General features: G+C 52.6%; 2 protein-coding genes across 2 annotated transcripts; one reads left to right on the top strand and one right to left on the bottom strand.

The window, feature by feature from the left end:
• Positions 1–4,059: 4,059 nt before the first annotated feature.
• On the top strand, positions 4,060–4,645 carry PRLH (prolactin releasing hormone; the record flags this gene model as incomplete). Its single annotated transcript, XM_082484008.1, has 2 exons — positions 4,060–4,195; positions 4,473–4,645. The coding sequence occupies exons 1-2, from the start codon at positions 4,096–4,098 to the stop codon at positions 4,643–4,645; spliced, it is 273 nt and encodes a 90-aa protein (XP_082340134.1). The 5' UTR covers positions 4,060–4,095.
• A 1,959-nt stretch (positions 4,646–6,604) lies between these two features.
• On the bottom strand, positions 6,605–13,412 carry RAB17 (RAB17, member RAS oncogene family). Its single transcript, XM_082483310.1, has 6 exons — positions 13,235–13,412; positions 9,723–9,882; positions 8,178–8,329; positions 7,615–7,740; positions 7,313–7,406; positions 6,605–6,809 (listed from the first exon to the last, which is right to left on the bottom strand). The coding sequence occupies exons 2-6, from the start codon at positions 9,877–9,879 to the stop codon at positions 6,697–6,699; spliced, it is 642 nt and encodes a 213-aa protein (XP_082339436.1). The 5' UTR covers positions 9,880–9,882; positions 13,235–13,412; the 3' UTR covers positions 6,605–6,696.
• Positions 13,413–14,077: the final 665 nt, after the last annotated feature.

Raw genomic sequence — 14,077 nt, 5'->3', positions numbered from 1 at the left:
AGGAGCTGACAGCAGACATGGGATGCCCATGGGGTACCCCAGGCAGAGCAGGGACCCAGTCATTCCAGGCTGGGACTTTCATCTTGGTGCTGGTCCCGGCTCCCTGTGATGTCCCGTGGAGCATCGTTTCCCTTCCCTGAGCAGCAAAGCAGAGTGAGAGCAGCACTGGCTCCCTCCCAGCAAACACTTGGCCAACAGAGCTTTGCATGAAGCTATGTGAACACCCGCTGAGGCTTCTTGCCACCATGCCTGAAGCAGCTGTGACTATCTGGGGACATGGGTGAGGTGAGGCCTGCAGGAAGCAGTGGCAAGAAAGGTGGAAGAAAGGCTGGAGGCCTTGTTGGGAATTGGTTTGTTTTTCCAGCTCTCAAAGATGTCCCCTGTCCCTGTGAGGTTATACCAGCAAATTCAGGAGGACTCCAGTGAGCAGAGTGTAGGTGCTTCTGTGGAGGCTTTCTCCACTCCACAGAGGGGTCAGGCCATGTGGATGAGCATGTGCCACGTCCCTGATGATGAGACTGTAGGATCTGGTAGGACCATCTGATCCTTTGGAGGGGCTGTGGATGGCCTTTGGGCACTGCAGTGGCCCTGGGCTCCTGCCAGGTGACAGCAGCATTGGAAACGCCCTCCTCCAGAACACCCAAAATGTTCGTTTTCCTCCAGCATTTAATTCTCCACATCCACTGATCCCAGTGGATCAGTGCCTGGCCCCATATCCATGGCCAGGATATAGGGATGGAGAGGGGGTCGCTTTCTCTTGCAGAAAACTTTGGAAGAGGTTCATGGTAGAAAATTTCGCTTGGTACCCACTGGTCCCTGTCCTTTATAGCCCCCACCTCCCTCCCTCTGCAGCAGGTGGTGTGGGGAGGATTGCTCACAGCCAGAGTGGGGATGTCAGATTGATGCTGGCAGTTTCCCATCAATGGCCACTCAGACTGGACCATTTTAGGCTATTCCTGTGCATCTGAACTAAAACCACTTTAATTATGCAAGTATTCTCATGCAAGTAACATGTATATTTGGCTTTGGTAGTAGTAGAGACTGCTAACTGCCTAGAAATTGGTCCCGCAGTCATCCCAGAGCAGTCTTGTAAGTCCATAGTCTGGGCTTCTCAGCTGGAAACAAAAGCAGTTTCTTATTTTAAAATGAATTCCTTTTGGCCTGAAGTTGAAAAGGGTAAGTGCAAACCACTGCCATTGTAGAAAGTCTCCCGGACACCGCAGCATTGCCAGGTGCACAGCTTGCTGCTCAGCCAGCCTCGGTGCTAGGCTGGCAGAATGGAGCTCCACCAAGATCTGGGCAACACTATGGGTTTGCACCCACCCTTCTGGTGTCAGCACCTCTTGCTGTAACCAGTTTCAGCTGTAACTCAAGTCCTTCCACGCAACCACCCAGATGCTTGACCCTGTGAAGAAGTCCTTGCAGTGAGCCTCAGCAGTGCAAATTAAGGTGTTGTTCAGGCTGTAGTCACCCATGTTGTTATTTGCTGATTTCCTGCCCCATTTGCCTGTGTAGAGAATATATATATATATATGTACACTAAATCATGCAATAAAGCCATCTTTGTGTCCAGAACCTAGGACCCTTTTTGCAGTGCCTGTTCTTTCAGCTCACTTGAGCAAAAGTTCCTTTCTTTCCCCATCCTCTCCTTTAACCAGCTGGTGCACCCCCTGCTTTAAAACTAGGCAGGTGAAAGCAGACAGGAGCCAAATCAGCAGCACCAAAGCAGCACGGAGAGAGACAGTGATGAATGGGATGGCAGTATGATGTGTCAGATGCTGGTCACAAAGACACAGGTGGGATGAGTGTGGGTCAGTGGTACCCAGTGGTGAGGCCAGCCAGGCAAAAGGGATGCACCGTGTGGGGATAAGGAGGGGCTGACTCTGAAATGTGCTGCTGCAACTTGCATGGAAAACCAGGAGCAAATCTGGGAGCCAAAGCCACCTGAAACACAAGCCCACATCAAGAGGTTGCTTTAAATCTGTAGTAAATAACAGCAATGACCTTGGTGTTGAGAGAGCCCTGCTGAGCCCAGGGTCTGGGTTTCCTTGGCTGATGGGTTTTTTTTTCTCTTCTGTTCATCCCTTTCCCTGCCTTTCATGCCCCTCTGCAGCCACCACCATCTGTCCCATCCTGCTCCTGTGACAATCCCCCAACACTGGCTGTGCTCAGGCATGGGAGCCAACCACAGCATGATATGGAGATCTGTCCCAGGCCAATGCCAGGCCCACAGGGGGTGGCAGACAGACTCTGCCCCTGCCCCTGCCCCCGCCACTAGTGACAGTGTCTTCACCATCCTGCCAACACAGAGATGTCCTTGTTTTGGAACGTTCCTCAAAGTCTCAGAAATTCCAGTTTTGCCTGTGGGTGGACGTGTGTTCAGACCGAGCAGCCCCTTATGCTGAGGATCCGAGCTGGCTCCTCCAGCGTTGCACCTGGCAGAACAAACATCAGCAGAAACCTTTACCTGGGAGTGGTTTAACCCATTTAAAATGGAAGGTTTGAAGCCCTCACAAGGCAGGGATGAACCCGCTCCTGCTAGCCTGTGTGCCCTAGCAAGTCACCTTGCCCTCTTCTCTCTATTTAATTTTCTGGTTTCCTTAAAACAGCTTTTTTGGGGGGGTCAGGGGAGTTGAAGGAGAAAGGGTGGTGGCACCCAGTGTAACTCCTGCAGTGCAGCAGGTTTGTGGCAGCAGGACCCCAGCATTCAGGGCAGCATCACCCACCAACCCCCCGCAGTGCGCTTTGGGCAAGGGGCTCCCTGCAAGTGGGGTGATGGAGCAGAAAACTTCCCCTTGTCCAAAATAACAGGAGGTTGAGGACAGGGATTAACATGTTCCTAAGCTGTCTGCCTCGGCCAGCAGAAGATAAAATGCTGGTCCCTTCTGAGTCATGAAAATCCCTGTGCTGATTTGATGAGAGGGGACGGCAGGGAGGGGAGATGCCCCAGCTCAGTCCCCGCAGGGCCTCGCCTCTGACATCAGCACGAAACCGGCCATAAAAACGGCAACGAGAGGGGACTCCGGCTCAGACGCGGCTGCTCGGTTCAGCGGGACGGCAGCCAGGCACCTCGCCTTGCTGCATCGTGGTAAGTGCAGCCCCAGCGGGGGCGAGCGCCGCTTTTCTCTTCCTCTCATGATGCTTTTGTTGCTGGATAATTTCCCGAGAACCGCTTTGCCTCTGTGTGTGTGTCCTTGTGTCTGTCCAGCTGGCTGGGGGGTTTCCATAAGGGGGTTGTAAAGAGTTGGTGGCCGTAGCAAACCTGAGCACTCCAGGAGCCCAGACTGGCTCCTGCCCAGCACGCTGCAAACTTCTCCTTTGCAAAAGTCCCTGGAAATAAAGCTGCCACCATGTCCCCGCCATGTCCTGCTTAACCTGGCTCTCCTGCTTCTGCCCCTTGCCCTGCTCCCTTGTTGATCAAGCCCAACGCTCAGCCCTCTCTGCATGGTCCTGCTCATTGCCTCGGTGCCATAAAGCATGTTACAGGGGGCTCCCAAGTTATCATTTCAACGGTCGGGTCCAGGGGTGGGTGCCAAGGGTGCAGATGTGGCCACGGTCCATCCGTTACCCTGCATCCAGCGCATATGTGCCTCCAGCCCCACATTTCAGCACTGGCCCCTCTCCCCATCTCCTGGGCTGTGGGGTCCCACCACCGTGAGCACGCTGGGTGTCCTGGCCAGAAAGAGCAATGCCAGTGCCCATGGCCTAAGGCACTAGGCTAGGACTAAAACCTATTTTAATTAACATGAGGTTTGTACAACTCATGTTTGCAGGGGCTATTTTCCCCAGAGGTATCAGCCCCAGCAAACCCCCCAGGTTCTGATCAAGCTGCCCCGTGCTCTTTGCATCACAGCCAGCCTGGGCGTACTGTGGGGAGTCCCATCCCTCCATTGCTGCCTTCCCCTCCCGATGGGGGTGGCTCACTGAGAGCGTTTAACTGAGGAAACCCAAGCAGGGTGTCTCTGAGACAATATGCCTGAAACCACTTTGCTCCTGCAGCCACTTTGGAGACTGCCATCTTCGTGGCACCAGCGGGAAGCGCCCAGGGGCCAGGAAGTTTTGGGGCCAAGCCGCTGCAGCAGGAGGACATCAGGGATGAAGCTGGGGACCGCCTGCCTCTTGTGCCTGCTGCTCACCTGCCTCACCCTGCCCGTCACCCACGGCCACATCCACAAGCACTCCATGGAAATCAGGAGTAAGGAGAGCAGGAGTAAGGGACTCCCCCAGCCAACACCCCCCCATCCCCTTCTGCATCCCCAGACTCAGCTGCATGGGGGGGAGGAGGGGAGTGTCACTATGTAGAAGCAAAGGTTTGCTTCGAAACAGTCTTTCCCACAGCTTTTATACCTCCCCGGCCCCTCTTCCGACTCCCCTGTGGTTCATCATCGCGCTCACCCATGGGTGCAATGCCCTGTCACCCCTCCATGTCCCTCCCATCACCCCTTGACAGTTCCTTGGCTTTTGCCTTGCAGACCCGGACATCGACCCCTCCTGGTACACGGGGCGTGGGATCAGGCCGGTGGGGCGGTTTGGGAGGCGACGAGCCCTGGGCGAAGGCATCCATCCCGGGGGGGCTGGCCGGCGGCAAGCCTGTGCCCCTTCCCGCCCGCACCCCCAGCCCCCCCGGGAAGAGCGGAGCCCCTGAGCTGAAGCCAACAATAAAAGTCCTTCTCCTCTCAGCCCCTGTGTACTAACCTCTCTGCTCCAAAATGCAGTTCTGGGGGTAACAGGGGGATGCAGGGAGTTGCAGGATGGGGGGTGAAACCCCCAAAATTGCTGGTCTTGACGCAGTTCTGCAGCCTGCCCCAGCAGTGTGTGCAGTGCAGCAGCACTTCCCTCCCTGCATGACACGGCATGTTTACCCCTCCCACCCACCCATCCCCCAAAAACACCCTAAAAATAAGCCCTAGAGGCCCCTTTCCCAGTTGCATCCCCTGGGGTCCCCACAGCATGCCGGCACCCATGGGGGACACTGACACCTTCATTTCCATGGTGTTGGGGTCAGAAACCGCCACCCCGTTTGCATGACCTGGGTCAGAAGTGCTCAGGGACCACATGGGACCCCATCCACTACGCTGTGTGTCCCCAAACTTCCCCTCACAAGCTGTGCCCCCAAGGAAGATAATTTTCTCCACTCTCCAGTTTGGGGGCAAAAGGGGCCACAGGGGAGAGTGACCCCCAGCCCTCAGCATCCCTGCCTGCAGCTCCTGGTGCAGCACTGGGAGTCTGAGGCTGTTTGGGAAGAGGAGGGTTAATCTCAGGAGGGAGGGGGCAGATCGGGGGGCATGAGTGGCAATTAGCACCCCTGCCTCCCAGCTGCCCTAAGGAAGGGGATTTAGGCAGGAGGAGGCAGCAGCTTTCCTTTCTTGCTGGGAAGAAGCTTCTGTCCTGACCTGGGACAGCTCAGCCCTGGGGAAACATCACAGGTGGGTGCCTCTGGCTGGTGTGGGGTCCTGGGGAAGTTTGGGGGTCCCTGGGTGGGGCCTGGCCTGGCAAACCTGGGCAACAGGTGCCCTCCTCAATGTGGGGAGTGTCTTCAAGGGTGTCTGCTGCCTCATGGCCAAGCTCAGCCTGGCCAAGCTTTGCACTGGCATTGCTGTCAAGGCATGCCTCAAAAACCCAGTGGCTGCGTTGCCCTGTGGACGGGATGAGTTGGTGCCAAGCTTTGCTTGTGGCCGTGCTGGTGTTGCCACAGCCTGTCCTGGAAAGGACAGAACGTGTCCTGAGCCCAACATCCCCTGGGTTTTACCGGGCACTGACATGGTTTTGGAGACAGCCCAGGTGGTCTGGGGATGGAGGAGGTGAGAAATTATCCTTCCCTGTAAAAGCAAGAGCGCTTTCCTCCTTGCAATCTGGTCAGGTTCCTGCTAGGGCTGTGTTGACACAGCAGCCAGTGAAGACCATGGTAGCCCCATGATGTTTCTCAGCACAGCTCCCACCTTCTCCTTTTCCAGCCAAGGCATGTTCCTGCAGTGTAATCCGTAATGCAGAAAGGGGAGGCCCTGCAAGGCACAGGGTACCGTGGTGCCTGGCATTTGCTTTGGCCCTGCTCTGCCCCCAAACCTGGCTCTTGTAGTGGTGACAAATCAGTGATTTCTCTCGAGGATGGGCTGTGACCCCATCCCACGCTGCAGCTCCAGGCAATCGGGGCTCAAATGGGTCAGGCAATGGGAGCACCAGCTCTGGTCCCTGCTGCCTCTGGGCTTCCTGAAGTCCCTGCTTACGGGCTGACATCCAGGTCAGAGAGGGGAAAAAAAAACAATACCTTTAGGACAATGTTCTCTTTATTTGCAGCTTGGGCATAAAGCCACCGGGATATACCTGCTTTGCTCCAGAAAGTTAAACCCTCCCGTTTTGGATGGGAAGGGACACAGAGGAGCTGAGGGATGGCGGGGGGGGGTGGGGGGTGTCACCAGTCAGGGCTGGTGGCAGCAGCGTCAGAATGTCATGCTTCTCTCTGCAAGCAGAAAGTTGGTGGAAGAAACCCCCAGGATTTACCTTCTGGAGGAAGCCAGTGCTGGAGGGTTTAAGAGGCCCTGTGCCCCCAGGACAGATTCTGACTTTGCTCCAAGGGGGAGGCTGGTTGGGCTGAGCTGCCCCTGCAGTTCTGTGTCTCCCTGCTTTGTCATTTCTCTTCTTGGAGACCTCATCCAGCCACTGCTGGCAGTGCAACCTGGGGTCCAGAGCTGCCCATCCTCAGAGCCGGCAGCACCCCATTTTTGCCTCACTCTCCCCTAGGTCAACTGTTGACCTCCCCCGTGGGGATGTGGTGGATGCCTTCTCTCGTTCCCGTTGCAGGAGCTGTTGGGCTAGGAAGAAACACAAGGTGAGATAGGGCTTAATTCTCCTATCAGTGGGCTGGGATGTGATGGCTGTCCTGTCCCACCCCAGGGGAGACACCAAGGGCCACTGGTACCATCCCACGGTAACCGTGTCAGATGTCCACTGAACAGTTACACCGGGGATGTCATTACACATAGATTGGATACTAAAGCAAAAGAAAATTGTAGGTTTGGGAGAGGGCCTGAAATCCACCTCTGATGTTGGAGCATCCTGGGATGGATCTGTCCATCCTTCTGCCCTAAGAAGTGTGGCACATTTCACAGAAACCATGGACTGCTGTGGCTGTGACCCTTGCAGCTGCTGGGTGTGGCACAGGCTGGACCAGCCAGGAAGATGATCTCAGTGGCAAGCATAAGCAATGAAGGGGGTCAGCTTTGCAGGGGGGAAGGCGTTTACAGCCTTGAAGCAGGGATTTGGGGCCTATGGTTCACCTGCCTCTGCTGTCATCTAGAGCCATCACACAACTCACCTATGGCCATAAAGATATCATTTACTTGGTGGTTGGATTTTGCAGATGTCTCCATGAACAGGAGGCCTTTGGTCCTTGCAAACTCTTCCCCCTCCTAGGCAGAGACAAGCAGAGTTATTCCCTCAGCCCTCTCTGGGGCTGCTTGTTTGGTTATGGTGGCATTTTATGGCAGGTCAATAATTATACAAGAACTTTGGAAGCGTCTAAAAGCCTTTTAAATTCTTGGCTTTGCTAGGACGTATCCAAGTGCTTGCTGGCAAGGGGGTGATGCGGGGACCTGGGAACTCACCACAGATGCTCACCTCAGTGGCGACTTCTCGCTCAGCAGCAAGGTCCGTTTTGTTGCCCACTAAAGCAATGACAATTTCATCGGGAAGGAATTCCTTCTCCAGGTCCCTCAGCCACAGCTTTGCTCGGTTGAGCGTTTCCTGGAGAGGTGGAGACAAAACCAGTCAGTGATCGGGTTTTGATTTAACCCCTTTGTCTCAGGCATAGCAAAGCTGGGCGGGTGGCACCAAACCAAAGGGGGTGAAGAGATGCGGTGGGGAGGCTTTGATTGCCCTCTCTCTCAGGGAAACAGATCACCAGCCTTTAAACACCTTTAGGGATAAATCAGCCTTGGATGGGATGCACCCTTTCTGCACGGCAGCAGAAATCACCCCTGGGGTGGTGGTATTGTCCTGCATGGGCAGGGACAGCCCCTGGCATGTCCCAGGTGGGATTCATCTTAGGCAGTGCTCATGTACTGCTTTGCGCTCTACCAAGGACAAACACCATCATCTGGACACCTCTGCCGGACTAGTAGGTGCTGAGCTGCAGCATGGCATAATTTCAGCACAGATGGGATCAGCATCCTCTGCCTTACCTTGTTGGTGATATCATAAACAAGGAGAGCAGCGTGGGCTCCCCGATAGTAGAGATGGCACACGCTTTGGTACTTCTCCTGGCCTGCTGTGTCCCAGATCTCAAACTTGATGGTGGCTAACTCCAGGTTGAGCGTCTGTGTGAAGAATGAGCCTGCAAGCAAGATGCAGGGTGCATGTTTGCTTGCAGCAAGAGCAGAGAGCTCAGCTCTGCTGCTGTGAGGTCAAACCCATCCTGAGGGCCTGTAACAATGCTTTAATGCACAAAATTAGGTCAAGTTTCTCATAAGCACTGGCACCATTCATGGGACGTCATGTCACAAGGCAGGGCAGCATGTGGCAGGCTGGGAGCCCTTCCTGGCAGCAGATTTGGGTGGATGCACACCAGTTTTGATATTAGACAGCTCCAAGATCTGCAGAATAGCCCCCAGACAGAGATCCACTTCCACCTTGTTGGCGGGTCAGAACTGTGAATAGGAATATCCACCAAAAAGGGCTCCCACTGGTGGGGAGCTTCCATCCCTGCTCCCAGGGAGCAGATGGCTGCTGTGGACCAGCCAGAGCCAAGGCAGAGGGACAAGGGAAGAAGCTTCACAGTGCCTCGCCCTCCTCCACCAGCTACCTCTTCAGGTTCCAGGTGGGACCACAACTTCTGTGCCTGCTGTGCCTTCTTAGGGCAAAGCCCAGGTATAATAATGAAAAATGAACATCTATAATGTCTAAGTGCTGTAGAAAGCTCTCCTGATGTGAATGTACAGGGGAGGCAGCTTGATCCCAGCAGGCACGTTGGCCCGAGGGAGATCATAGAGGGAGCAGGGCTCTCACAGCTCTCCAGGTGGTTTTCATCAAAGCATGAGCATGCATATGGCCTGCCTTTGGGCATGGGTTGTTCAGCGTGGCTTGTCAGGACAGGATGCGCTGGGGCAGATGCTTTCCCTCTTGCCAACACGGCAGAGTGTGGGGTTTGCAGGGTGGAGCGGTCTGCACTCTTGTCTCTGCAGGCAGGCTGGAGGAACTAGACGCTACTGTGAGCCTCCCATTGGGCAATGCTGCGGGGTCATGCCACAGCTGGCCACCACCTCCTGGACTGTCCTACCCACCTGTATCCCAGCCAGAACCTCCTTGCTCCAGCAGGACATTGAGGCTGGGGCAGTACATGTACAGGAAAGACTCCCCTGGGGTGTCTGAATAGCTGTGAGGGCAGCACAGGACCAAGCATGCAGATGAGGTCACACAGTCTGGACCCCGGGTTTCACTCACTCATTTCACTGCTGATCTGCCTCCAAAAAGCAGCACTAAACCAAATTTGTGCAATTTGGATGTGGCTTCGCTTACAGCCTCGAGCTGAGGAAAATGGGCTGCAGAGATCTGAAGGTGACAGTGACGGGGGAGGCCAGGTTCTGGGGCAAGTTTGTATCATGTTCAAAAGTGGGTCTGTGCTACTGCAGGATGTACTAACCTGTTCTGCATCCCACCCCACTGCAAGGAAGCGCATCAGGCCTGGTCTCTTGTCCAGAGCCATCACGCTATTGAAGCCACTCACTCACATCCCACAGTTGGCAGCGACTCCTTGAAGTCATTTTTCACATATCGGTAGGCCAGGCTTGACTTTCCCACTGATGTGCTCCCCAGCAGAACCACCTTGTACATGTAGGTGGGATGAATTCCCTCCAGGGAGGTGTCCGGCATTGCTTTCTGTGCCATGCTCTGCAAGGAAACCAGCTCTGTTCAAAACAAATCTGCAGTGATCCCGGGTCCATCAGCTGAGCCTTCTGCATGAGGTCCTGACCAATGGCAGGTGGGGTTTAACCTCAAAATAGGCTAGAATAAAACCATTGATATCCTGAAATGAATTTAATACATCAAACCATCTGCCACTTTCAGTTATGACCACAGGGTGGAGATCTTTAGGAAGAAACGATGCAAGAAGCCTTCCTGCATGTAGACAAAGAGATTAGACTGGGGGCATCTCCTTTAAAGAAAGAACATGCTGGAGAAAGCTAATGTCAGATACAGATACAGATACAGAGGTATCACTTATAGGCGTGTCTTGCTCTTGAGCATGATTCCTTCCCCAAAGTCCTGGTGAAGAGCTTAGGCTGAAGTTCCACGTTTATTGTGGGTCTTGGTTAGAAGTTATACCAGGGGAGCCTAACTCAGGCTGAAGGTGAGCTCAGGGGTGGAGGTGATGCTGCTACCACCTTGCTAAGGACACTGCCCAGGGAATGGCAGGGCACCTCAAGAGCTGATGGACGTTGTGGTAGCACCTTCAAGTCAGCATGTTGCTCACCCTGGTGAAAAAGCAGGAGTGAGAGGAACTGACTCAAGCACGCTTGAGGGACAGCAGCGCACAAGGCAGATGCCACATGCTCCTGCACTGTGGATTAAGAAACCCCAGGCAGACCAAGATTGTGAAGGCTCACACCCTCGTGACCATTGCACCACAGACTGTGACTCTGCATCACTCAGGGTGGTGCACCACTCCACTGCGCAGTTGACCAGGGACAGTGGGGGAGGACAGCCCAAAATAATGGTGGTTGCCTCAAACCTGACTTGAAACACTGCCTGCAGTGTTGGCCGTACCCTGGGAAGCAAACGGTCAGTGTGAGCCCTCCTGGATGGCATGCGTCCCTTTCTTCCAGCCTTGAGCTCAAGGAAGTAATAATGCCCCACTGTCAGTGGGAACTGTCAGCACAGGGCAGTGAATAATGCTGTCTTGCAGCTAGCCAAAGCTTTGTCCTAGCTCCTCCTTACAGGGCTCCTTCTCCAAAAATACTCAGCTCAAGTGGAGAGCTATGCAGGAGAGAGGGATGTTCATGCAGAGCTTGAAGATGAAGGGTCATGGGGTCTTGAACTGAGCAGGAGAGGGCATGAAATGACGTTGCATGCCCTTATCCCACCTCACGCAGCAGCAAGGTGGAAATATGCCACCAGCAAGCCTGTAACTGCTGTGTGCAGAGATGGGATGTACCTCCTATATAGATCTAATCTTCCAACACCCAAAGGCAGCAAAGGAACCTTGTGAAGGATGCTGAAATGTTCATGTCCTGCTGCTGGTCCCTGCCTGTGTGTCCTGACCCTCTCACTGCTATTGCATGCCAGCTGAAGAGCCCCCCATGCCAGGGTGAACACTGCTGGTGTAGAGCACTTCCTTCCATGTGCTTTTGAAGAAAGCCCTGGTCAGCCAGCGAGCAGGGACCTGCAAGACTTGTAATGAAGATTTGGTGCAATTACTGTAATTTCTACCTGGGGCTCACCAGAGTCTGGAGTGCAGGAGTTGCGGGTGAGCAAGAAGTACCTCTATAAAGACACCTAATGGCAGCACTAGCAATGTAGCTCCCAGCCCAGGAAGGTCTCTGCAGCTCCCTCATCTGACAAAAGCCTCTTGTTCCTGCATGCTGCTCATCCCATGCGTCTCCTTCATTTTGCCTGTCTTCCCCCTGCAATCTGGCAGACTCCAGACCTTTAATTCTCCTGCCTTTCCTGAGCTGTTATCAAAGCAGGCTGTCATTAAGAGCATTCCTTGGTGCTGGCTGAACTGCGTCTGTAGATGCGAGTGATTGTTCTTCTATGTGAGGTGGACTTTCATCCCCTGAAAAGCCAGGGGATCCTGGCTTTTTCACCCCCTTAAAAGTCATCTTCTCCCCCAGCACATACAGCCCTGTGATGAAGAACAGGATCACTGTTTGTGCAGAACAGCTAGTTAGGGGTGGGTTATATTTTTTTTAAGCAGGAAAAACACAAATCCTGTGGCACAATGTAAGAGTGCTCCTTATGGTATTAATTATGTATGTTTGCGTCTTTGTAGGCCTGGAAATAAGAATGCTCTCCTTTCTGGGCAGTTACGTTAGCTACCATAGGTGATATGCCCTAAAACTCTCTAGAGAAGCAAGAAGTTGCACAAAACCACCCAAGATCGTCTGTATTAAACTAAATTTCTCATTATTTCACTCTGCTGCTCTCTCTTTAACCCTAGAAGGCTGCATTGATGCTGGAACAAAGCTCACCTGAGAATTACTCTAATGATAGAAATTTCCTTGCAAATTTTTCATGCTAGCAAGCACCCTCTTAGAGATGGGGAGTTTTGCCAAAGCTCATTTGAAACAATTTCTTTTCTGTTTTAAGAAGCAGAAAGTGAATCTCCCTTTCCACCCAAGGAAAACAGCACGGAAGCAAAACAAGTGGCTTTGTTTTGATTCAATGGAAAATAGGATTTAAAGCAAACTGGTTTGTTTTTCCTTTTTGTTGAAAAAGGACCATACGGAGTAAAACCCTCTGCTCACTGGCTAAGGGGCTATGGGAAAACCCCTCCAGAAATCTCATGTGGCTGGTAGTCACCCTTCTACAGCTGCTCCCTGCCCTGGGAAGAGCCTGTCAGTGAGACCCATCTTAAGGTTACAGTCAGCCCTGCAAATCCAGAATGCTGCTCTGGCAGGTTTATCAATGCCTGCTGTGGGTGCAGATAAGATGCTGCTGCCTGAAGCAGAGGAGGCTCGTTTTTCATCTGGAAAACTCCCTGACTTCCCTGGGCTGGGACTGACTGAACATATCCAGGAGAAACTTTTAAAGCAACTTTCCTGGTGATTTCTGAGTTAAGTCCCAGCACAGTGCACCTGCATGCCAGAAAGCTTCTGTTGACATGACTAGAATAAGTTTGATTTATCTCACTGCAGACTTGAAACTCTGAAGAAGTCACTGAAGCTTCCGTGCAAAACGGCGTTAGCAAATTTTCCCATGCAGGGAAATACCATGAGGTGTAACCTGAACTGGGACTGCTTAGATGTTGGATTTCTGGTAAAGAATAACTCGGCAATTTAGGGAGCAGCCTGGGGAACAGCTGAGGTGCTACAAGTCCTAGAGGCCATGCCAAGGGGCAGGGAAAGCTGAACCTGCTCAGATTCAACATAAAGAGCCAGAGGTTAGTCTAGACAAGCATTTCTCTTCAATCAACTGTAAAAACCCTGTTGGTGGATTCAGTCTCCAGATACAGCTTAATATTTTGTGACAGCTGAGTCTAGCAGCAGATATTTGGGGCAGGCTTGCCTGATCTTACACTTACCTAGAAGGTGAGTACTGAAACGGCCACAACGCAGATCATTTCTCACTTCCTAATGGAGGATTAAGTGTCGTTTCACCCAGGAAATTGTGCTCTCGGCCAGGCATCCCTGTTCCCCCGACTCAATGTCTCCTCTCTCCTTCCAGTGGGCGGATATGTGGAGGCAGCTCTGACCAGCGTTAACCAGTCTCCCCTATGGAGCCCACTGGTTTAATGTAAATCAAGTTAAAGGTAATCTGTTTGCTGGGTGCAGCAGCAGCGCCAGATCGGTGACACTGCACTTGAACCGCCTGCCCTCACTGTTTCCAAGAAGGAACCTGACAAATCTGTTTATGAGGGTGACTCAGTTGTTTATAATTAGCAGGAAAGTAGACTTTATCTAAGGAGCATCCTTTCAAACTCGTGTTTTGTGGGCATAAACACTAGTAAAAAAAACCAGAAACATGCAGTGGCAGAGTAGATATTTGCCCTGGAATGCAACAGTAAGGACTTGGCTTTTGCCACTCAATAAATTAGTATCTCTGCAGTATTTTTAACCTGGGGAGGGGGGATCCTGGTATATTTATTGCCAGGGAATAAGCCTTTTATTTCAAAAGAAAAATAGTAAAAAAAAAGAAAAGAAATGCATACCTTTGGTGATAGAGCTACTGAGAAGTGTTATTTAAGACTCTACTTAACTTCCTGGGAAATTAATGATGTTTAAGTCTAATGATGTCTAACCGATGTCTAAGCTTTTCTAAACCACAAGCTCTAAGAAGATCCTAAAACCATTAAAGTCATTTGCTGAGTTTCTGAAGGGGTGCAGCAGTGAACGAGAACCACAGTTAATAAGCTCCCTGGAAAAAA

Source organism: Vanellus vanellus (assembly GCF_965231255.1).
Source record: "Vanellus vanellus genome assembly, chromosome: 5".
In the NCBI taxonomy this organism is placed as follows: domain Eukaryota; kingdom Metazoa; phylum Chordata; class Aves; order Charadriiformes; family Charadriidae; genus Vanellus; species Vanellus vanellus.
This window is presented reverse-complemented; position numbering and strand designations above follow the sequence as displayed.

What these genes read in the sequence shown, in the direction of transcription:
- RAB17 (XM_082483310.1), bottom strand. Translation starts at nt 9,879, where the DNA reads ATGGCACAGAAAGCAATGCCGGACACCTCCCTGGAGGGAATTCATCCC. An exon ending in GTCGCTGCCAACTGTGGGAT is followed by an intron (nt 8,330 to 9,722) that starts GTGAGTGAGTGG and finishes TCTTGCTTGCAG; the next exon opens with GCTCATTCTTCACACAGACG. An exon ending in AGCGAGAAGTCGCCACTGAG is followed by an intron (nt 7,407 to 7,614) that starts GTGAGCATCTGT and finishes GTCTCTGCCTAG; the next exon opens with GAGGGGGAAGAGTTTGCAAG.